Below are 24151 nucleotides of genomic sequence, written 5' to 3'. Positions count from 1 at the left end.
TTGTTGAGTGAACTTTTCATTTATTTATTTATAGAATTTGACATTTCATTAATTTATTTCTCTTTCGTTTTCAGATAAGTGTCGCTCTGGTTGCCAAGGAGGTGAGTAAAATTGATGAAATATTCTAAAAAAAACTAACTCAGAATAGTTGATAACCTGATAATAAGTACAGAAGTTCCAGATTGCAAAATTAATTTTGTAATTTTGCAATTTATAAATTCGCAATTCACATTATTTGAAGGAGGTATTTGAGAATTTCCTCGAGATAATCTAGAATTCCCAGATTACAAAATTACTTTTGTAAATTTCCAATTCACATTATTTGAAGGAGGTATTCAAGAATATTTCTTCAAGATAATCTATTATTATCCAGCTGGATAGCTCTTGTGGTCATGAAGGTCTCATGCTTGATCATCATGTTTTATAGAGCAGTTTCATTTTCATGTATGAAAGTTTCATTTATGAACCAATAAATTTGAAAAAATATCAAACAATTTCATAGTTTCTTTTCAAAGTTTTGAGTTTTCTTAATATTTGTGATTGATTTAATTCAATTGAGAAGTATTTTTTTCAATTTAAAAATGATTTTTGTGTGTTTTGAATAGTAAATTGAGTGTGTAATTGAAGAATGTTGAGGTGACACATAACCTAGCTACATTTGGACTGTTGTGAAAATTAGAATTGGAACCGTTTTGGGCTTATAAGCCTGTGGTACTTTTCTGTAAGTTGTGTAATTCTGAATGAATAAATAATATTTAAGTTTGGTACAGCATTTACAATCAAAATTTCTTGATTAGAGACACCATTAGAGTCTATGGAAATATTACAGACAATCGTATAAAATTCTATCCAATTTTGAGCCACAAGGGTTGAGGTTTCCTCTTGCAGTTGAAAAGTAGTCAGTATCTCTTTCATATTTATATTTTCCAAGTAGAGCTCTAGGAAAACGCTAGTCTCATTTTCTCATGAAATCCTTCAGTAGTTCATCTTGTGACACTTCTACATTGGATGTTTTTGTATTTTCCTTTTCTTCTGTATAGTAGAAAGTTTATAATAAATAGGTAATTATATTTGAATTATTAATAGTTTAAATTGATAATTATAATAATAATTTATAATAATTCTCCTATAGTGAGCATCACATTATCAAGTCAGTGAAAATGATAGGTCGGCGGCTAGTTTCTTTTCTTGTTCATCTTTGTTCTATTCTTCCACCGCCTTCTATAGTAGAAAGTTGTGATTCAAGTTATTCTGGTACATATAGCCTAAAATTGTTGATTTTATTCTTAATATATACTTTATTCGCCAAGAAAATATATTTTCCCATGTTTTAATAATAAATTTCCTTAATCAAGACAAAATATTTTGCTTTCTCATTATACACCGTGATTCAAAAAGAATACCTCAACTTTGAAAATTGATAACTCTGCAAATAATAAAAGGAGAGTAGAGCACTATCAGTCATCGATTTGAGGAAGCTCTGAAGTTTTTTTAGTTCCTTATTTAGTCCCATTGGCACTCATCTGTCCGTGCCTATTTGAATGAAAACTATCCGAGGCAATGGATCGGCTGCTAAGCAGCTCGAGACAGAGCACTTCATCACTAGCCTCCAAGAAGCCCTGATCTCACCCCCTCCGATTCTGTGGGGGTACGTTAAATATGAAGTGTATCGACCTCCTTTACCAGCTAACATTGAGGAGCTCAAACAAGAAATAACAGCAGCTATTCAAACTGTTATGCCCGATATGCTACTGAATGTGTGCAACGAGTTCGAGTGTCTGGAGGGTGTCACATTGAACATTTGTGAACTTGTTTTCTAGTGGGGAAAAACTTATTTTAATACTCTTCATTTTGATTTATAACCCAAGTTTCCTTGATTAGATACAGATTTTTAAAGTTGTGGTATTCTTTTTGAATCACGCTGTATTTATCCATCTCCAACATACGATTTAGCAACGGTGTGGAAGTAGGAAAGGATAGAGCTATCTGCTTTGTTCAGTTACAGACAAGGATAGCGAACAAAAGTTAATCAGGTGCTGACTTTATAACGCGAATCTTACGATAGTAGTATAGCTTTAAGTAGGGTTATTTTAAGGAATGAGGATAGAGCTTTTATTTAGATTTTTGTTTTTTGTGTAGCTTCAAGTGGATTTTTCAAGTATGAAGAAGGAGCCAGCTACAAATACAAATTGGATGGTGCCACAGTCACCACGGTGGCTGGAGCACAGGGAGATGTAAGCAAGGTCACCATTACAGCTGATGTCCAAGTGAGCGTCGCACCCCAGTGCTCTTATGTCCTTAAGGTCGCCAACGTTCAGGTCAACGGACCTGACGGCAAGGTGAGGTTTTACTCCTTATATGCTATTGTATTTTTAAATAATTTAATATTAATATTGAATTGAATTTAGATTTTATTTATTTTACGTCTGTCCACGACAACACGGCTGGAGATGTGACAGTTGATACCATATGAAGCCTGGTTCTTAACGAGCATACAGACTAAGCGCCACAAACACCTACATTTTCTTGTCATCAGCTGATGTTTTGCTTATTATATCTGTGTAACCGGTAGAGGTATTTTTAACCATACACCCCACCTGACATCATTTCTGTAACCGGTGACATATTTGTCTCTATTTAGTTAATCTTCCAAATATGAAATATATAAGAATACATTTGGTTCGATAGTCATTCTTGCAGTCTATACCACCGCTGTGCACCAATGTAAACAGAGGGGGTGTTTCTTCTTTTCTATAATATCTACCAAAATTATGCTATCAAATCTCTATTCAAATCCTTGATTGGTTGGGAGCTTTTAGTGGATTCGTTCATTCAAATGCACAGATTATCAACATTATCTAATTGTCACCTATTTTAGCAACTAGCAACTACGAGTCAGGAACTTCAATGAAAAATACTAATAAAATTCAATTTCAGGTTTATTGAACTCTAAACAGGTAAAACGAGTTAATAAAAGTCAGGTAACATGTCAAATTTTCAAACAGAACAAAGTTATTCAGCAATCGATTCAGGTCAAGAAGACATACTCAATTTTCAATCTACAAGATTAAAGAAATTGAAACTGCATTTGAAAAATGCACGAAAATTGCTTTAATTTTGACAACTAAGCAACAAGTTAGCAAATTCAATAAACATGGTCAAATATTCTCACACTATAATCTGAAAGTACGAATCAAAGTTGATTCCAGTTCAAAAACCTGAAAAATAAGACACACAAAAAACAACTACAATATACCCGCTCAATTTCACACTATTACATCTGTACAAGTACATATACAGAATGTTTCATAAGTAGTGTCGAACATTTTAGGGTATTTAGGGTTCAATTTTAGGGTTCCTGGATGATAGGAGACGACAAATGACGTATATTAAGTGTCCAAACATGGTTTATCTGTTTTTCTTTGACCAATCTAAATAAATATCAAGTTATCCTTATATACTATAAATATACAAGGTATCCTTGTTATCTTGATAATAATAATAATAATAATATAATCTTGATAAAATTTGCTTACTTTTTTTGTATCTTGTAAAGTTTCTGTAAAGTGAATGGTTTTCGTGAAATTTGCCAACAAAAATGTTAAATGGCTGCCATTTTGAAAATTCACATAGAATTTTGTTTTCTATTTTTTAAAGTTGAGTTTTTATAGCATAAATACTCATGCCAAATCAATACAACATTTCGTTCGTGAGATGAAAATTTCAAAGTGAAAAAACAAAATGGCAGCTATAAAGACAACCGCTGAGTTTTGGACACTTCAAATACGACATTATTTGTCGTCTCCTATCATCCAGGATTAATACCCTAAAATGTTCGACACTACTTCTGAAACACTCTGTATAACAAGAATAGCATCAGCTGATTTGTTGAATGCGCGTGTTTGTGGCGCCTAAGGGTGTGATCACATTGAATGCGTTTATATTATGCATCCTGTGAAGTTCAGAGTGTTCGAAGGCGTTTTTTCAAATAATAACTATCATGTTTTCAATCAATTTTCTTTGTTCCCCTCGTTTTCTAGTTTTCAATATAATCTTTTTTTTACTTTCTCATCATTTTTCAATATTTTTTGTTAATTTTGCCAGGCGTACAACGGACTAGGTGACCTGGAAGCACACCCGGTGAAGTTCAGTCTGAACGATGGCCGCATCGAGAACGAGGTCTGCTCGGAAGAGGGTGATTCACACGAGGCGCTTAACATCAAGCGAGCCATCATCTCGCTCTTCCAGGCATCCGTGCACAAGGACAGTGGTGTCACCACTCACTACGAGGTATTTTATCAAACATCTAAATTTAAATACTTTTTTCAAATCTCTAAAGCTGCGTTTACACCGGAGTTAATAACACGAGTTATTAAGAAAAAGTTATTGACTTGACTGAATCGTCAACAATTTCTCTTGACAAAAGTTAATAACTCATGTTTCTAACAGAAAATTCCCTGATAACAAGATCTTGTTATCAATATAATTGACTTCCATATGATTTCATTTAACGAGACTATTCATATATGATATAACAGCCGGAACAAAAAGCAAAAAATTGTCTTCAAATTTGAATTGAAACATGTGTGTGATCGTTAAAATAATGATCATCATTTCTGATCTAATGTAAATAAATTATAATGCGTTTACACCAGAGTTCAAAACAGAAGTTTTCAACATAAGTTAATAACATGTTTTTTTTTGGCTTCTAGTTTTGTTATCAACAAAAGTTAATAACTTGTCACGTGTTTTGTCTTCAGCTGTGGACTATTAGGGAACAGCTGTAGTTGTAGGGTAGGGATGCTGGGCGAGGGGGTTGCGGGGAAGATAGTAACCTGTTATTAACAAAAGTTACCGACTCTCGATGGATAACATAAATCTTGTTAATAACAAGGAATTTTCTGTTGAAAACACGAGTTATCAACTTTTTTCAAGAGAATTTTTTGTCGATTCAGTCAAGTTGACAATTTTTTATTAATAACTAATGTTATCAACTCCGGTGTAAACGCAACTCAACATGATGTTATTAACTTTTGTAATTAACACCAGTTGATAACAAAAATGTTAAAAACTTGTGTTATTAACTCCGGTGTAAACGCAGCTTTGACCTTACTGACCGCTAAGGCAGTAGCCTACTCGATACTATATAATTTCAATTCTTTCATTTCTACCCTGAAATATCTCTATGGTCTGTGCAAATCTTAGTTTGCAGCACTGGGTTTCATGGAACAATAGGATCATATTGTTGCCGTTCTTAAGCCAATTCTATCAGAAAGGTTTACGCTCTCTTTTTCGCTCTTTCTCTCACACATTTGCTTCACAAGGTCTCTGGATTCTGTGAAATCTGGCAGCGCTGTACTCCATAAGATCAATGCTGCAGTAAGTTTTGCAGAAACTATAGGAGTAGAGAGTCGGATAGTTAGAAGTTATGATTCAGTCATAGTGATGTGGGACGGGAATATTCCCAGTGGAAAGGAATTTCCCTTGAATATTTTCTAACCAAGAAACTTTGGGAATTAATAAGATTGCTTCAATATAGTTCAAATTATTTTTTTAGTCCTATTTGACATAATAAATAAGTCATCCAGCTCACACACAATTCATATACTCTGAGTGTTCATTTATATCACTCATTTTAGTTCGAGTATCGCTACCGAATTTCGATACTTTCCATTTTACGGTTTCTCTTGAAGTGTCCCCTCTACATTCTGGAATTTGAATTTTTGGCTTAAAATTATTGTAAACTTCTTATCCTGTAGAGTAATGGATTATTAATTATTATCATTAGTCCTATCATAACATTGAACTTCTTGTCCAATACATTATGAATATCGGGGGACCAAGCTTCGCTCTGGAGTGTAAAAGGACAGAAAATTTGTAACAAAAGATTGAACTTATGTTTCATATTTATTTATTCATTTTCTCAGTCGTACAATTATTTTTACAGTTATATGAGGAGGCACAACAGGCTTATGCCCAAAACTGTCCCTTTTCAAATTTAGACTACAGTCCAAATCAAAATCTATGTTAAGCTACCATCAAAATAAAAATTTATTCACACTTCAAAAAACAAATGCATCATCAATTACAAATAGATACACTTTGAATTCGATTTAGAATGATATACTATGTTTGCTACAATATTTGTTAATATACTATGTACTGTTCTACAGTACATTGAAAAAACAATTGTTTAAAAAAAATGTTTTTCAATGGTTTCTCAATGTTTTTCGATGTTTATCAATGTTTTTGAATGTTTTTCCAAAGTTTTTCAATGTTTTTTATATAGTTAATATTTTGGAATTTCTGAAGCTAACATGTTTTCAAAAAAAGAGATATAAACAAAAATAAGTTTTTCTTGCTGGATTATTCTTCTCGTAAGACCAGCTGAGGAATAACCCACACATGCACTCGCTTACTCACTTCCATTACGGTATCGATAGACGACAAAATTTCCAGCTGAAAAATTATCATTAAGATTATAAATTATCATAAACCTTCTTTGTTCCAAATTTCGTGAGAGTCGTTAGAGCCGTTTTCGAGATCCGGTCACATATACAGATAGACATAAAAACATCTAAACATATAAACCGAAATTGCTCGTTTAATAGTATAGGATATATCCAGAATAACATTCATTTCAATAATATACATCATTAGCGTTTATAGCTTACTTGACATTCATTTTAGTATATTGTCAGCTTTAATAGGTAGTTTACTTGAAATGACTTCTTCAACGTTGTTTGCAGACTGATGTGTTTGGCGTGTGCCCGACTGACTTTGAATTCTCCAAGTCTGGCAACTCTCACCGCATCAAGAAGACGAGGAACCTGAACCAATGTGCGCACCGCGAAATCCTCAACTTCCCAGTCATCTCTGCTTCCTACAGTCTCAACTCGGTAAGTCCTGAAACAAGCTCATAAAATTCACAAACATTCTCAATCAACCAAACAATTCCCAAAGGGAAATGGTTGGTATTTTGTTGAAATAAGGTGACTCATTTCATTGCTCGACTGGCCGTTTTCACACTTACTGATTGTAGGCCAATAATTATTATCACGACACTCAGAATATGCTCTGATTGGCTAAGAATCAGCAGAGTTGGTGAAAATTATACAGTCGTGGGACTTTCTGAATGTTGTGACGCAATTGCAATCATAAAATTTCCCATTTTTTTATGTTCAATGTAAATTTCCATGTTTTTGTCATGGTCAAGCTACAAAACTACAGTTGAAGTATGGATCCTCTATAGTGAGGTCCACGTTATAATGGCATTGGAGAAAGATAGGAGGAAAACGTTGCCGAACCTCTGTCTTGTCAATGCCTGCTATAGATGGTAGCTGATACAGGTTTATTGATGTAATATCAACTGTTCATTCTCGTTTAAAATAATCAATTATATTCTATTGAGCAAGAAATTTTATTTTTCAATAATTTCATAATGAATTTTCATAATTAAGATGTAATATTTTATTAATTCATTATTACTTCTACATTGTTAAAAGACGATGTGGCAACAGAGCAAAGTGAGAAAGATATCGGGGCACCGAGCTTCGCTTGTTATTTTTATCTATTGATAAACAGAACACAATTCTCTAAAATGATCGTGTTTATATTTCACAGCTGGCTATATGTCATCTTATGAATTTCGGGGATGCGATATTTTGATTTTTCACATACTCACTCGCTCACTCACTTTTTTACCATTCACAGCTGTTTCAGCCAAGGATGAATTATCCTTTTAATGTCGTTCAGCGAGTTTTCTCAAGGATGAGACCTCTAGTGCAATCATAAACCTACTATGTTCCAAATTTCGTGAAAATCGTTAGTGCCGTCTTCGAGATCCGTTGAAATCCGTTGAACATAAATATAACCAGATATAAATATAAATACAAAAATTGCTCGCTTAATATAATACGATTATCGTGATAATTTTTATATGTTATAGATATTTCTTCACCTAATTTATCGATTCTGTTCTCTTTCTCTTGTTTAGGCTTTCCAATCATCACCGATTCTGTCGTCCAGTCTGAAGGTGGAACAGCAAATCAAAGATGGCGTCCTCGAGAGTGCCGTCAGTGACGAGAAGTACTACTATCAGCCGCATTTGTCCATCGACTCTGGCGCCACTGTCGCTGTCAAGACTAAACTCACTTTTGTATCCAAGGCCAAGGGAGCCATTTCAGGTAATGAATTGACTCATACAAGTTTATTATACTATTGACTAGCCTATATGTCAAATTGTGATATTCTATTGAGGCTTAGGCTCAACTCACACTTACGCGACTCAGGTTGAGCAGAGACTCGACTCTAGTCGAGGGCATTGTGTTTTTAAATGGTGACGTCACGGAGGCTAGAATCGACTGGTATTTGGAAACACATGCTCTCGACTAGAGTCGAGTTTCTTCTCGACCTGAGTCACGTAAGTGTGAGTTGACCATAATAAAGGTATTCTATTCTATTGTAATACCTACATGATTTTTTTCCAACTGAACCATGTAAAAGCACTATAATGAATTCTAAGGGCTGAGACACACAACGCGTTTCTCAGACAAGTCTAGTTTTCAGCTCGATTCAGACGCTTAATATGGTCTGGCCCTATTCTTCTTCTCTCTTCACCTCAATCTCTTTCTATATTTTTCGCATAAACCAACCGATAAAACAGTAAAATGATTGTTCTTTTTTCTAATATTGATTGTATGGTAAGATATGTTGTGGTGGTATGTCTCCATAATTGAAAGAAAAGGGACGTTGATGTTATCAATACCACTATATTTGTTCAAAATTAATTCACATCACAGAACCAGTTTTCATGGTAACACCTACCACATCTTCAGCAGAACTAATGTTTTTTCAACAATAACAAACAACATTAGCTCAGCTGAAGTTGTGATAGGTGTTTTAGCATGAAACGTAGTTCTGTAATGTAAATTAATTTTGAGCAAATATAATGTATTGACAACGTCAACGTCTTTTTCTTTCAGTTCTTTTTTTTCTGTTTTAATCCGCCGTCACCAACCCTCCTTCGCTGATCTTCTGTAATGTTACTATGGAATGTGATGAAAAAAACTATTATTGTTCTGATATGTAGGGTAGTAATGTAGTGATACAATGTGCGACGAATATTGTTTTATGTGCAAGGAAAATAGTGAAATAATTTTTGTATTTTATGTTTTTTATTGTATTTTGAAGCCGCTGCCAACAAGCCATCGACTCTGATCTTCTCCGCACCCCTGCACAGTGACCCGTCCTGTTCGGCCGACACGATTCAGAAGGCATTGGCTGCTGCCGAGAGCTCGACCGAACCACACATCAGGCCATCAGCTGCCTCCGACTTTGCCAACCTGGTTGAGGTGATCAGTCGAGCCAACAAGGCAGACATTGTCAGTGTATACAATGCGGCTAAGGGCAAGGAGACCTCCAAGTAAGTTGAAACTAAAATCTGAAAGTGTTCATTGGAAGGATTTATGCAGGATTGAGAGTATTTGAGAATGTGAATGTCTCGATTCTTAGAGCTTGTTCACATGACAGCGATTTACTTAACCAATGTACTTACTTAATCACTATATTACTCTTAAACATATATTACTCTTGAACATATATTACTGCTCTGATCGAAACCGCTCGGTTGACTGAAGACATGTGAACGCTCTCATGCCTGCTCTAGTATATCGAGCCGCCCGGCAACCGAGCGACAACCGAGCGGTTGTAGTCTGAGACTACAAGCGCCGCGATTCGCCGGCGACTACTAAAACCGAGCGATGCATGTGTACGGCACCATGTGTTTCCCTATACCTGGCAATCGCTCGGTTTGTCAACCGCGCGACAACCGAACGTAAATCGTTGTCATGAGAACAGGCTCTTAGACTTCCAAATGAGTTGAAACTAGTAAAAAAGTATTTTTTTTGTTCATCAAATTTCAGTTATGAACCGCCTAGACGAGCTGAGAAGAATGAGCTGTAGTACGATGAGATGTGATCATTGTGTCAAAAGTTATAAGTGTTTAAAGATTTGATCCTTGACTTATCCTTATGACGTACCCCCCACTAGGAAATACTGAAATTAAATGTCTACAGATGGAAATTACTGAGATATTGCAATTATTCAAATGCTAATAAATTAATTATTATTATTAAACGAAAATCCAAATTAAATGCTGTAATTCACCCCGAAGACTTCTGCTACTGCAAATATTGACAACAGGGTAAACAGCTTGATGGAAATTCGATGAGCGCTACTATTCAAAAAATATTATTTGTCATCCCGGGCTGAAAATAATTTTTGAATAGTAGCGCTCATCGAATTTCCATCAAGCTGTTTACCCTGTTGTCAATATTTGCAGTAGCAGAAGTCTTCGGGGTTAATTACAGAATTTAATTTGGATTTTCGTTCAATAATAATAAGAAATTAAATGGTTCTATCGGGTGATTCTCATAGAAAATAACCCTAGTGAGATGATTTTAGCCGAAATATGTATTTTTTTTTTGTTGGGAAGGCCTTGAAAAGGTATAATAATGAAAAATTTGTATTTTGGCTGTAGGAAATGGTTTTCTATTTTTGGGTGTATTCCCCCTCCCCTCACTACTAAATTCGAAAATTCCCAAGGAATCCTGTTCATAATGAATTGTTCTTTCACGTGATGTGTGTTTTTTATCTATACTAGAAAAATATCCAAGTTGTATAGGGTAGAAGTGTTAGGTTTGCATAATTTTGAAATACCCCTTTTTTGAAAATTCGTAGCTCCGGAACCAAAAATGGTAGATTCCTGCGCGACCACTCAATTTATCACTGCGCGACCACTCGGGATCCTATTGTGTAGGCTACTTGAGGATAGACTACAGAGAAATAATGCTACCTGTAATCAAAAACTGTTAAAATTGATTTAGTAACATTTTATACGGGCCAAACCATACGTAGTGTTTTTTCAGGCGATTTCAGTCGGTTGGGCAGGAAGTTCACCAATCGGCTGATTGGGTTGACGTTTGTGAATCAACTCATATTCAGCCAATCGGAGAGCTTACTGCCCTGTCGACTCGCCTAAAAACGCCTCAAAAAAGCTTTGTATGGCTTGGCCCTTATTGCATGTTACTAAATAAATTTGGGATTAAAACGCTTTGTATAGATTTTCCCTAAGAATAGTCTCTTCCCATTCACCTTCCATTTATAAACTTGAAATTAAAAATTAAACCTGATGTAAAAACACCACACTTTCTTTGATTTTAAAACACCATGTTTTTCCTTCCAGTCTTTTGAATATTATCAAGTTCATTGAACTTTCAATTTTTTTCAGGAAACTTCTGTTGGATGCCATCACCCGTGCCAGCAATGGAGACGCCGTTGAAGTCATGGCAGAACTTGTCAAGGGCAACGAACTCTCCGAACTTCAAAAGGGATTCTGGATTCTCAACCTTGGATTTGTCAAGCATGTTACCAAGGCCTCACTCAAGGCTGTCATTGTGAGTGTCACATATCAATTTGTTTATTATCTTAGCTTACAGTGTCATATCAATGTTTATTATCATATCTTGCTGTAGAATTAACCTTCCGGTAGTCGCGCCCTACTCAATCACACGAGCAGTCACGTGTTGTATTTGTACAACATCCAATTTTGCAAGTGTTATGTACTCTGTTCACTGTCAAAACATATTAATTAATTGTATAATTTTTTCATCCATCTTCTTGGATCATTTTACGCCTATGAACATTTGGATGATTACTATTTCATAGCCCAATAAGTTACATCAAGCAAAGCCATCAATTATGTGTTATTGGTTCGTTTACAGTCCCCATATACAGTCTTTCCCTATCTTATGCACTGTCGCGATTAAATGGCACCTAAAGACTGAACCATTGTTCGGTTGATACTGCAACTCAGTGGAGTGATGGGGGGAAAGTTTTGGAATGCATAGGTGACTCATCCACTGACACCACCCCATTCAATAGTTTTATGCAGCAAAAAAACTGACACTGTTGTACTGTTTACAACAGCGCGACTGCCGGAAGGTTAATGAGACTTGTGTAATGGAGCTGCTTAAGAACATTGCTTTCCTCAGCGTCTTCAGTATATGGTACTCAGTTTAAATTCGAGTTAAAGTAGCGTGAATCAGATTTGATTTTCATTAAGATAACACGAATTCAATGATACAGCATTTGGTCAGTCCTTCTTCCAACTTCAGTATTTCTGACTGAGGAAATATTATAAGTTAATTTTACCTCTTGTCCAATAAGAAGTACTTTAAGTGAGATATTTAATTCATGTCACCAAGGCCTCGCTCAAGGCAATCATTGTAAGTGTAGCATTCCAATTTGTTCATTATCTTAGTGCCTTATAGTAGAATTAAGTGGCATATCAATGTTTATTATCATATCTAACTCTAGAATTAATGATACCTGTGTATTGGAGCTGCTACAAGAACTTCATTCTCCTAGAAGAACTTTACCAGTATCGTAAGGACTCAATTTAAATTTATTCAAGTACAAGTAGCCTACATGGTGGCATAGATTATATATGATTTGCATGAAGATAACATTATTTCATGATTCACCATGAAGTCACTCCACATAACTTCTCTATTACTGAGGAAATATCATTGAGTACTATAGTGAGAACCACGTTATAATTGCATTGAAGAAAGATAGCAGAACAACGTCGCCGAACCTCTGTCTTGTCAATGCCTTCTTATGGACGGTAGCTGATACAGGTTTATTGATGTAATTATTAACTGTTCATTCTCGTTTAATATAATTAATTCTATTTTATTAAGCAAGAAATTATATTTTCCAACAATCCAATAATGAATTTTCATGATAGAGATTTTGTTAATTGATTATTATTAATTCTACATTATTAAAGGGTGATCTGGCAACAGAGCAAAGCGAGAAAGAGATAGCGCTATCCGCTTTGTTGAATGATATACTATGATAGCAATACCATTGCTAAACAAACACTGCCGTTATAACGTGGACCTCACTATATAAAGTACTTTCAGTGCTACATTGAATTGTGATATAAAACCTGAACAAAACTTATCTATGAATCAACCATAGTTGAGTGTTACTGTTATATATGGTACAGTTATATAATTCAACATATTATATCAATTCATATTCAACAAATTTCTTCTGTAGTATAATTTTTGTTTTCTATCAATCAGTTAAAACTTTTTATCATCACATTAATTCAGTAGTTTAATTACTTATTGATAGATAGATATTACGTCTGGTTGGCCTCAACGGTGTCAGACAAGTCAAAGTGCTAGCAAAAAGCTAGAAACCATTAATTTTTCATAAAATTTATATCCAGCATATAGTTACTATTTGTCTTTGACTCTATTACAGTAGTCAATATAGTCCTTCAGACTATAAAAGCACTCCTCCTTTAGAAATAATTTTAAACTTCGTTTAATAGTATATTACGCTTCAAGCACAGAAAGTTGGTGTTTACGATTTGTGGATAGTTTCTCGGGCGAGGCTTGCTGAGCCCGGGAATATATTATCCGAATACCGTAAACACCTTTCTGAGAGAGTCGCGTACGATATATTTTGACACACTACAGGTATAGCTGACGCCAAAAAGTTGGGCGGTTTCGTGGGTCTCTTAGTTCCATGTTAGCGGCCGGAAAGAAACCTGCTTCTTACGTCAGGCGAGAGTCGTCTGCAAACAATGTCTTTCAGATCTAAGTAGGGACTGGAAAACAGCTGCTTTCTGTGCAGTGTGGCGAAAACTCCTTTATCGTTAATATTTCCCGAATTGGTAGTACTTGGTAAATCTTTCTACCAGTTGAAAAGATACAATTTCTACCGATTGATACTACCAATTTCTACTCTCTACCGATTGAAAGATACAATATCATTCTCAACTATGAATGTTCAACACAATTCTACTGTATGGTAATTTTGGTATTCAATAATCAATTTAAAACTATTTTATCGTATTTCCAGCCTCTTCTTGACAACGCACCCCACATCGCCTACCTGGGAATCGGTTCCTTCGCCGGCCGTTTCTGCAACCTGCATGATTGCCAGAATGTACCTGAATTCAAGGAGCTGCTCTCCAAACTGGCCGCACCAGTCTTTGCTGGCTGCAAGGTCGATTCTATTGAGAACGAGAACAAGGTAAATTCTGTTGCAATCTCTTCAAAAAAATATATTTATTTCAATAATTATCGCTTGTAATATTATTATTCATTCATCAATGTTTATTTTCATTACGAACTGCTTGTTAATAATCACTTTTGAACAACTAAATGACATAGCAGTCAGTTTTGAAACATGTTTATTGCAAATGCAAATAACATTGAAAGATGAAAATATAATAATGTAGTCCTTGTGCTATTTTTCTTCCAAATTTATAGGTGACAAAGTTCAAGATAAGGTTAGAATTTCACTTGTACAATTTTTATAAAATTTTAGTCCAAAATAAACATTAAAACTATCAATTTTGAATGTAGATGGCTTAAATTGATGAATTAATTCGAAATATTCCACTCAATTACCACTTGTAACGAATAATATTGATTTATTTAAGAAAATTTGTAACTATTCAAAAAACAACTAGGCCAGTGTTGATGAAGGGCCTAGTGTCCGAAAGCGCTCCACTAATGTGAGTAGAAGCTAATAGCTTTTATTTATAAATACCTGACTGCTATGTCGTAATTTAGTTGTTCAAAAGTGATTATTATTCATTCATTAATCGCTTGGGAAACTGAGAAGCTATCGAAGCTATCAAAAATATAAGTTGAGCTCCATGCGCTGCTATTCCCGTTGTAAGGGTACCACTTGAAGAAACGAGTCCTCTGAATATCATCTCGGTGGTTAGGAACCCACCTAACGCTATAGGTCCACTCATTCGTTTCATTTGCCATGCACAAGCCTAGAGCTCATGTGAGCATCATCCTCAGTGGAAACATTTATACTTGGTACTTTACAATGCTGATAAATTGTCCTGACATTTTCTTCCATCTTTTGACAGTTCCTATCTATTTTGAACCATCTATTTGTGTAATGTTACTTTTATCATAGAGCAACAATAGCATAAGTAGATATCCCATGGTATAGGACGTTTATGTCGCAACTTTTACTGTTATCTCAAACTGATAGTCCACGTAGTTCTTTCCTGTGAAGCTTTATGACGCTGGTAGTATCTCATATTGTGCCGTTCATACACTCTTACCCGGTCAAAACAGTAAAAATCGACAATAATTGGCTTGAGATAACAGTAAAAGTTGCGACATAAACGCCCTATACCATGGGATATCTACTTACGCTTTTGTTTCTCTATGCTTTTATTTAAATATTAATCCACTCTAATAACGTCACACCAACTTCTAATTATTTCAATCACTTTTTGATATTTAACCTGGAAACCTAGTTTTGACTATCGATTCCCCTCATTCGAATAATATTCTTGACTAGCCTATATTATTGATTTTTGTCAATACTTTTCCACATCAATTTTTTCAATCCGTTGTTTTCCAGTTAATCTTCAGCCTGAAAGGTTCCCAGACAGTGTGCTTTGTTTCATCAACAACTGTTTCGACTATCGATTTCCTTGATTCAAATATTATTTTTCGAGCAATATATTAGGCTACTTATTCTTGTCAATTTCTTTCAAATCCAAATCCTTTCAGTAGCCAAGGCCCAAACTACTCGAGCGTCTCAGATGTTCTGCATTGTTTTAGCGCATTAGCCGGATGCATTGTCTCTTATGGAGAGAAATATACGAGCTCCAAACAATTAATATAGACGCTCCCCATATGAGGTCATGCTTTTTCTGAAGACGCGCGGAAAACGCTCGTATAGTTGAGGGCCTATTTTGTTTTCTAGTTGATCTCTCACCCGAAAGGTCTACCCACAAAGTCATTTGACCAATTGTTCCAACTATCGATATCCTTCATTCAATTTTTTTTGTGTAATATGTAAATAAATTTGTTACTTGATGGGGTTTAATTTCATTTTTATGTAACTTTATATGAATTGTTTTGCAGTTGATCGCTAGCTTGAAGTGTCTTCCTTCACAAAGTACATTATTCTGCAAACTATATCGTCTATCAACTTCCTTGACTCATATAGTCATCTTGATGATATGCAACTTGATTTTTGACAGTTTTTTCGCAATTTTATATGGTTTTAGTGTGTTGTTATGCAGTTGATCGCTATAGCTTGAAGGTTCTTCCTTCACAAAGTACATTATCATGCAAACTATGACTATAAACTTCCTCGACTCATATATTCATCTTGATGATATGCAACTTGATTTTTGACAGTTTTTTTTGCAATTTTATATGGTTTTAATGTGTTGTTATGCAGTTGATCGCTATAGCTTGAAGGTCCTTCCTTCACAAAGTACATTATCATGCAAACTATATCGACTATAAACTTCCTCGACTCATATATATTCATCTTGTATGATATTTTTTTAGTAATATTGCTATCTAGTCATGAGACTAATGAGCAAATTTTATGGAACCTATAACCTACTAAATAAAAATAAAATACAGTGAACTTGATTTTTGACAGTTTTTTGCAATTAATTTTATATGGTTTTAATGTGCTGTTATGCAGTACATAATCTAATCTCATTAGAATATCTTACTTCTAATAATAATTTTATGTACTTAAATTAAATAACTGCACTGTAAAGCATGATTCTATTGTTTCACTCAATCACTGCTCTGCTTTTTCACTTGAAACAACTTGCACTACACTAATTCAAATGGCTTCCTCCTTTTGAGCCTCCGCATCAATCCTCCGTTGTCCAGCAGCTGGATTGACTCGACGTTGAATCTTGTATGATATTTTACTTGATTTTCGTCAGTTTTTTGCTATTTTAAATCATTATAATGTGTTGTTTTTTTGCAGTTGATCGCCAGCCTGAAGGGTCTTCACAACGTGCACCATCTGACCGACGAGGTTGCCGGCAAACTGGCCGCCTGTGCTCAGGACAAGTCTGTCAAGACCAGGATTCGTGTCGCTGCTTTGGAGGCTTTCCAGAGTGATGCCAGCAAGAGCAAGGTATGTCAACTAATGATAATATAGCTGTTGTAATAGCTAATCAATTAAAATCACTTTCTACCTGGTGTTATTATAGAGAGAAGGTAGCAAGAGAAGATATCTCATGGTATTCCAAATTCCGTTTATGTTCCAAATTCTACTGTTAAATCAAGCCGATTTATATAAAACTGAACAAATTTCAAGTTTTTTTAGTTCTGGGTAGTTAACTTAATTATATGTTAAACTCTTGTGCTAAGTGTTTGATTTATTAACCTTTGATTTGTTACGTTGTCGAATTTTGGGAATAAAGAATTGAATTGAATAGTACCAATAGTTCTTTTCCGTTCTGTTCCGTTCTTACACTCTCACCCCAACAAAACACTAACAATAAATTGCAGTCGACAGGTAATCGGCTTAAGTTATAAAAAAATCGCCACATCTTTTCATGTCATCTTTTTTCTATGGTTATAAAGAGTGTTTATTATCATGATTTATAATTTGCTTAGTATGCTACTATGTCTTATAGGGCTTTCTTTATCTATTGGATGAGTTGTATCCCTTCTAATCAATCAGTAGGTCAACATTTTTTTTTCATATAAAAATACAATCCAGGTAAAAACAACAGGCATTCGCCCAAAACTGCTCTAAACCTTAATTTGGAATTGGAAACATTACATGGCAATCAAGTCTTGATGAGTTGAACTCTTCGTCTATGTTGGATTTCAGAAAATTAAGATAATCATTACCTTTGAAATAATCAGAGTTTTGAGTTGTTAGATCATCCCTACACCATTCTATAAATAAATAATCAGAGTTGACAATCTAAATTAAAATAATCAGAGTTTTGAGTTGTTAGATCATCCCTACACCATTATATAAAAAATAGGAAATCATTTATTTTTACTCATTTTTTTGGTGGAAGTGGAGTATCATACGTTCAAGCAATTCATTAATGATCAAAATTACAATAATATAGAATTCATAATTATTACTAACCGTAAATCCAAATTCAATTCTGTAATTATTAATTCATTAGCATTTGAATAATTGCAATATCTCATTAATTTCCATCTCGAATTCGTTTTGAGATTGTTTTGATTGAATAATGTATTCTATGTTTGTGAATTTCAGATCAGAGAAGCGTCAATCGCCATCTTGAAGGATCTTTCCGAAGACTCTGAAATCCGTATCAAGGCCTACCTGTCACTGGTCGAGTGTCCGTGCAACAAGGTTGCTGACGTCATCAAGAATGTACTAGATAACGAGAAGAGCAACCAAGGTATTTAATATTTTCATTTTTTTCTAATTTTTCCAGTTCAAGCTGCTCGATCTTATGATTCCATCATTCAATTGAATTTCTCTTTCACTATATCTGTAATGAAATTTTAATTTTATTTTCTTAGGCTCAACTCACACTTACGCGACTCAGGTCGAGAAGAGACTCGACTCTAGTCGAGAGCATGTGTGTTCAAATGGTGACGTCGCGGAGACTAGAATCGACTGGTCTGAGTCGAGCCTTAGGCTAGGCACACACCAGCTAGACAAGACAAGACACGTTTAGTCACAATACTTCGCATACCTGGTTGTTTATGAAGACATGTCTAATTGCAGACACCAGTTAGTCAATACAAGACAAGACACGTTTAGTCACAATACTTTGCATAGTTGCTTTTGAAGACATGTCTAATTGCAATGACTAATCGGTGTGTGTTGCTTCATAAGCAACTATATGAAGTATTGTGACTAATCGTGACTAGTCTTGTCTTGACTAACTGGTGAGTGCATACCCTTAGAGTACTATAACAAATCATGTCTAGAAAATAAAATGCGTAATTCGATAGAATACAAGCTCAATACTTTTAAGAGGTGCGTACCAGAAGATGGGGAATTGGAAATTGTCATCTCAAATACCGTATGTATTTTGTTGAATAGGAATTGATATTGTGTAACTCCCCCATAATTGGAAAAACGCAGTTTAATTTTTAAAATATTATTCACATTCATAAGAATTGCTTACAGGATTGCAGTTACGTGTTTGAAATACAGCTGAAGATGTGTTGGTTTCAACACGAAACTGCAGTCCTGTAAGCAAAATCTTATGAATATTTCTATTTATTTTATTTATTTACAATGCTAATGACACTAATGTAATAACATTGGAAGATAAAATAATAAGTTAGTCCTTGTGCTATTCTGAATTTGTAGGTGGAAAATTCCAAGATAAGGAATTTCACGTGTACAATTTTTATAAAATTTTAGTCCAAAATAAACAAGAAATATATATATATATATATATATATATATTGTATTTAGATGGTTTGAATTAATAAATTGATTAGAATTATTCCACTTAATTACCACTTGTAATGAATAATATCATAGAGAAACAATAGCATAAATAGATATCCCATGGTATAGGCCGTTTATGTCGCAACTTTTACTGTTATCTCAAGCCGATAGTCCACGTATTTCTTTCCCGTGAAGGTTTATGACGCTGGTAGTCTCTCATATTGTGCCGTTCATACACACTTACCCGGTCAAAACAGTAAAAATTGACAATAATCGACAGTAATCGGCCTGAGATAACAGTAAAAGTTGCGACATAAACGCCCTATACCATGGGATATCTACTTACGCTATTGTTTCTCTATGATAATATTGAGTTATTTAAGAAAATTTGGAACCATTCAAGAAACTCAAACTTGTAAACACTAAAACTCTTATGCCCGGTTATGGATGAGACAAAAATAGAACTTTTGTTTTTCGACTATATTTCTTCAACCCACTTTCTTTTCAATCTTTTTTCAATTTCTTATAATTCATTTTTTCTTTGTCTGTTCTCTAGTCGGTAGCTTCATAGTGTCGCACCTCCGCAACGTTCGCGCCTCGACCAACCCAGACAAGGCGCATGCCAAACACTTTTTGGGCGCGATCCACACCGGCAACAAGTTCCCCATTGATGTGCGCCGCTTCTCCACCAATCACGAGCTGTCTTACAGTTTGGACGCTGTCAACGTGGGTACAGCAGCCGAAGCCAATGTCATCTTCTCAGAGCAGTCGTTTGTGCCACGTTCGGTCAATCTCAATCTCACCACACAGGTCTTTGGACATGCTTTCAATTTGTTCGAGGTAAGTAGCTTTGTTCCTTGTTCTTGTTTTGTTCATATTTCTTCTCTACCTTCTTCTCCTTTCTCTTCTCTTCCAACATCTTCTCAGAGCAGTTGTTTGTGCCATGCTCACTCAATCTCAACCTCACCACACAGTTCTTCGGGCAAGCTTTCAATCTATTCGAGATAAGCAGCTTGTTTTTTCTTGATCTTGTTCATTCCTCTTTCTTTCTTCTTTCTCCTCCTCCTTCTAGAGAGTTAGAAGAGTTCTCTCCTCCTTTTGGTAGAGATTTAGTGGGAAGGATATTTTGAATATTCTTTCCAAAGAATGGACATTGATATTTCCAAAGCTCCGCCAATTTATGTAGATGCATAACAATATTATCTATAGCTATTACCAATTGCTTTTTTCATATCATATGCAGTTCAAAAATCATTTTCTTAGTCTATATTATGTAAATCAATTTATAATTTTGCTGTATTGTAAGCTATTGTATATAAGTGTATAAGCCAGTATATATTGTAATCTACATAAATAAAGTACTCAATCAATCAATCAATCAATTTCTACCTTTCTCCTCTTCTTCATTTTTTTATTATCTTTTTTCTTCTCCAGCTCCTTCTGCTTTTCCCGCCTACCTCTTAATAGAAAAAAGTAAATTCGTATGGCTTTTGTTGGTGGGGAGTCCCTTGCGGGAAGGTCCCACCGCCTGAATATATAATTTAAGCCGTCAATGGGCCTTACGACTGTCATACTTCAGCCGGGACCTCTTGATTGTTCTCCCCATTTTTCTCTTCCTTCTTATTTTCCTCCTCCTCCTTCTCCATGCTCTTTGAATTCTATTTCTTCATCTTCTCTTTCTTTCAGATTCTTCCACTGATTCTCTATTTCCTCCTATTTTTTGTTTCTTCTCCGACTCATTTCCCACTTCTTCATCTTCCTCTTTTGCTTGTTTACCATCCTATCCTGTTTTCACTCACTTCCTACTCTATTATCTCCACCTTTTTTACTCAGTCATCTGCTAGTTCTTCCTCTTTTTTCGGCTTCTTCTGCTTTCCAAATTTTTCTCTTGGTTTTATTCTCCTTGTTCTTGTTCTTTCTCTTCTTTCTTCTCCATGCTCTTCTTTCTTCTTCTTCTTCTTATTCTTCTTCTTCTTCTTCTTCTTCTTCTTCTTCTTCTTCTTCTTCTTCTACTTCTTCTACTTCTTTTTCTTCTTCTTCTCTTTTCTTCTTCTTCTTCTCTTCCTTTTTCTACTTCCAGTTCTCCTTCTCCTTCTTCTTTTCCTCCTACTTCTCCTTCTAGGCCTTTTTCCAATTACCTTCTTTCTTCCCACTTCTTTACCTTTTACGTCGTGTTCTATGTTTTACGCCGTTTTATTCTTCTTGTTTATAGGGCTAAAAATATAGGTACTCAATGTAAATTTTTCAAGTTTTTTTAAGCATTATTCGTCAGACATTTTTCAATTGCAATGTATCTCTCCAATTATGGATCTAATGATCTTCGCTGGTGATTTTCCCTTATAATTAATCAATTTATCTTCTATAAATTGGAAATGGAACAGTTTTGGGCATGAGCCTGTTGTGCCTTTCCTCATGTTAAGTATTTGTACACAATGTGATAAATACTCAGGAGTTGAATACTCTCTAGTATGTTACCTGAATAGTGCTCAAGTATTAATAATACTAATTGGAATCAAATATAATTTGGTTTTAACTAGATCGAATGTTTATGTATAATTTTTGTTGGTTTTCAGGTTAACGCACGTTCCGAAAACATCGACTACCTACTGGAGAAATACTTTGGACCGAAAGGCTACTTCCCCACTCACAATCCGCACGACATTTTTGACACGGTTGCCAAGACCTCCAAGTCGCTCGCCGACAAAATCAAGGAAAGATACGAAAACACCATCAGACCCAAGAGGAGCATTCAGGAGCAGACTTCTGCTTTCGCCAAGAACGTGAGTTGGTTCTCAGTCGAATTTTTATCTTGAGTTTTCTTTAAATTTGAATGGATTTATCTGTGAGGTTGAAAAATTTGATATCCATAATTATTCCCTGAGATTCCGTCATCCCTGTTGTACTATAATGTTAATTTCACGTGTTTTATTTCATTTAAAATGAATTATACATGAATAATCCATTTGATACAATCATTTCAACTTCATAAATGATGAAAGATTTTATTATAAATTGCAGATTTTATTAGAAACAATCATGATCTGTCAATTAGTTCTTGAGAAGGCGTAGAAAACGCAAATAATTTTAACTTCATAAATTATTGAATATTTATTAGAAACTGCTGGAATATTATTACTATTTATTATTTCAGATATCCAATAAAAGCTACATAAATAGAACTAAGAAGATCTGCTACTGCAAATATTGACCAAAGAACAGAATACGAAACAGAAGAAGGAAATTTAAAAAATGTTAAATCTTTGTACTGTTTCATTCTTCAAATTTCCTTCTGCTATCAATTCAAATGAGAATACAAATTTGTGGCACGACTAGCATAAATATTAAAACTTGTGCGCTAGCCGTCAATTAATTATTGTTATAAATAATCGAATAGGAGAAATAAAATAGAAATTCCAAGTGTAAGAGGAATATAAATAAGTTTGGAATAATGAACTAACATAAAAATATTGAACATGAAAAGAGCTTTGGTTTACTGTAGTTTTTCCTAGGTTCTTATTGACGGAATATTTGAATATTATACTATTTTTATAGATTTTTTTAGCAAGTTTTGCAACTTGGAGTCGCTTCACGCATCCCCTCCGCCATCGCTCCTTATCTCTCCAGTCATCCTCTCGCAGACCTCTGCATTCCATCTCTCTTCGAAGAGATGGATCCATATTTTCCTTGGCCTACCACGCTTTTGATGCTGGTTTGGAGTCCATTCAACTCCATTGGAGACTCTCATTGGTATTCTTGATTATTATAGATCTAAACTTGAAGAACTCATATTCCAAATAAACGTATAATTATATTGATGGACTAACCATGTTTCCAGTGTGATTATGTATTGAAGTGTTGTTGTCTAATTGTTGTTGCTGTTGTTGGGCCAGGTTGTTGTTGGCGGTGTTGACTCTCACGACAAGAACCTGGACATTGATCTGTCGCTGAAGATGTTCGGAGCCGAGGTGGGTTGGTACACCTACACCGGAAGCAGCAAGAAGTTCGACATGTCCTTCATTGACAACATCTTCAACAAGGTTGACTCATCACTCGACAAGGCTAAGAACTTTGACGTGAGTAATTATGGCTGATTGCTTTTACTTTGTTTACCAATTTAATTTAAATATACTAATATTCGTATGGCTTTTATTGGTGAGGAGTTCCTGACCGAAGTTCCACCTCGCCTGAATATATCATTTAAGCCGTCAATGGGTCTTACGACTGTCATACTTCAGCCGGGACCGATAATTTAACGTCCCCATCCAATAACACGGAAGTGACCTGTTCAAAAACTTTTGGTTATGAATATTAATATGAAATTAACATTTGGTTTAAATTTTAATATGTATTTATTAATATGATTGAAAATCAAATTCCCTGAAGACTTCCTCAATACTTTGTGAATGAAATTTGATTTTTCTCAATTTACCGAGAATGGTAATAGGTCTATCCTCAGTTTTATTCATCAATCAATTATAATTTTAATAATCATAACAAATTTTCCAATTTGTGATACAAAGTTTACCTGGGATAAAATCTCAGTCAATTGGTTTTTCTATTGTAAATATTACTGTTGTCTGGGACAATACTGCGGAGATGCGTGGAACTATAGATATTTCATTATCCAGGAATTCAATTTGTAATTATACCCTATAAGATACTAATATTGCTCTGATTTTTCTCTTTCATTGTAACCTTTTTTCCCCTATTTGTCATTTATTCTTTTTCAGTTTTTATGTTATTAAATTAATTTTCTATCGATTAAAAGAAAATGATGTAAAAACAGCTTACCAACCCCTCCTGACGGCTCTTTGCCATGGAGTATATACCAGCGTGACTATTGTTGACCGAGCGAAGTGAGGTCCAAGAT

At 34.8% G+C, this 24151-nt stretch overlaps 1 protein-coding gene across 1 annotated transcript in view; it reads left to right on the top strand.

Moving 5' to 3' along the window:
* LOC111049867 (apolipophorins) overlaps window positions 1-24151 on the top strand; it is a 110969-nt gene that overhangs the window by 6386 nt on the left and 80432 nt on the right. Inside the window, exons 2-14 of the mRNA XM_039431347.1 lie at window positions 75-101; window positions 2140-2339; window positions 4105-4290; window positions 6750-6899; window positions 7997-8186; window positions 9193-9424; window positions 11291-11456; window positions 13942-14115; window positions 16861-17013; window positions 18124-18271; window positions 19838-20121; window positions 21855-22061; window positions 23172-23354. Of these exons, the coding sequence (XP_039287281.1) occupies window positions 75-101; window positions 2140-2339; window positions 4105-4290; window positions 6750-6899; window positions 7997-8186; window positions 9193-9424; window positions 11291-11456; window positions 13942-14115; window positions 16861-17013; window positions 18124-18271; window positions 19838-20121; window positions 21855-22061; window positions 23172-23354 (2300 nt within the window). The remainder of the gene's footprint in view (window positions 1-74; window positions 102-2139; window positions 2340-4104; window positions 4291-6749; window positions 6900-7996; window positions 8187-9192; window positions 9425-11290; window positions 11457-13941; window positions 14116-16860; window positions 17014-18123; window positions 18272-19837; window positions 20122-21854; window positions 22062-23171; window positions 23355-24151) is intronic.

Source organism: Nilaparvata lugens, chromosome 6 (assembly GCF_014356525.2).
Source record: "Nilaparvata lugens isolate BPH chromosome 6, ASM1435652v1, whole genome shotgun sequence".
NCBI classification, from domain to species: Eukaryota; Metazoa; Arthropoda; class Insecta; order Hemiptera; family Delphacidae; genus Nilaparvata; species Nilaparvata lugens.
This window is presented reverse-complemented; position numbering and strand designations above follow the sequence as displayed.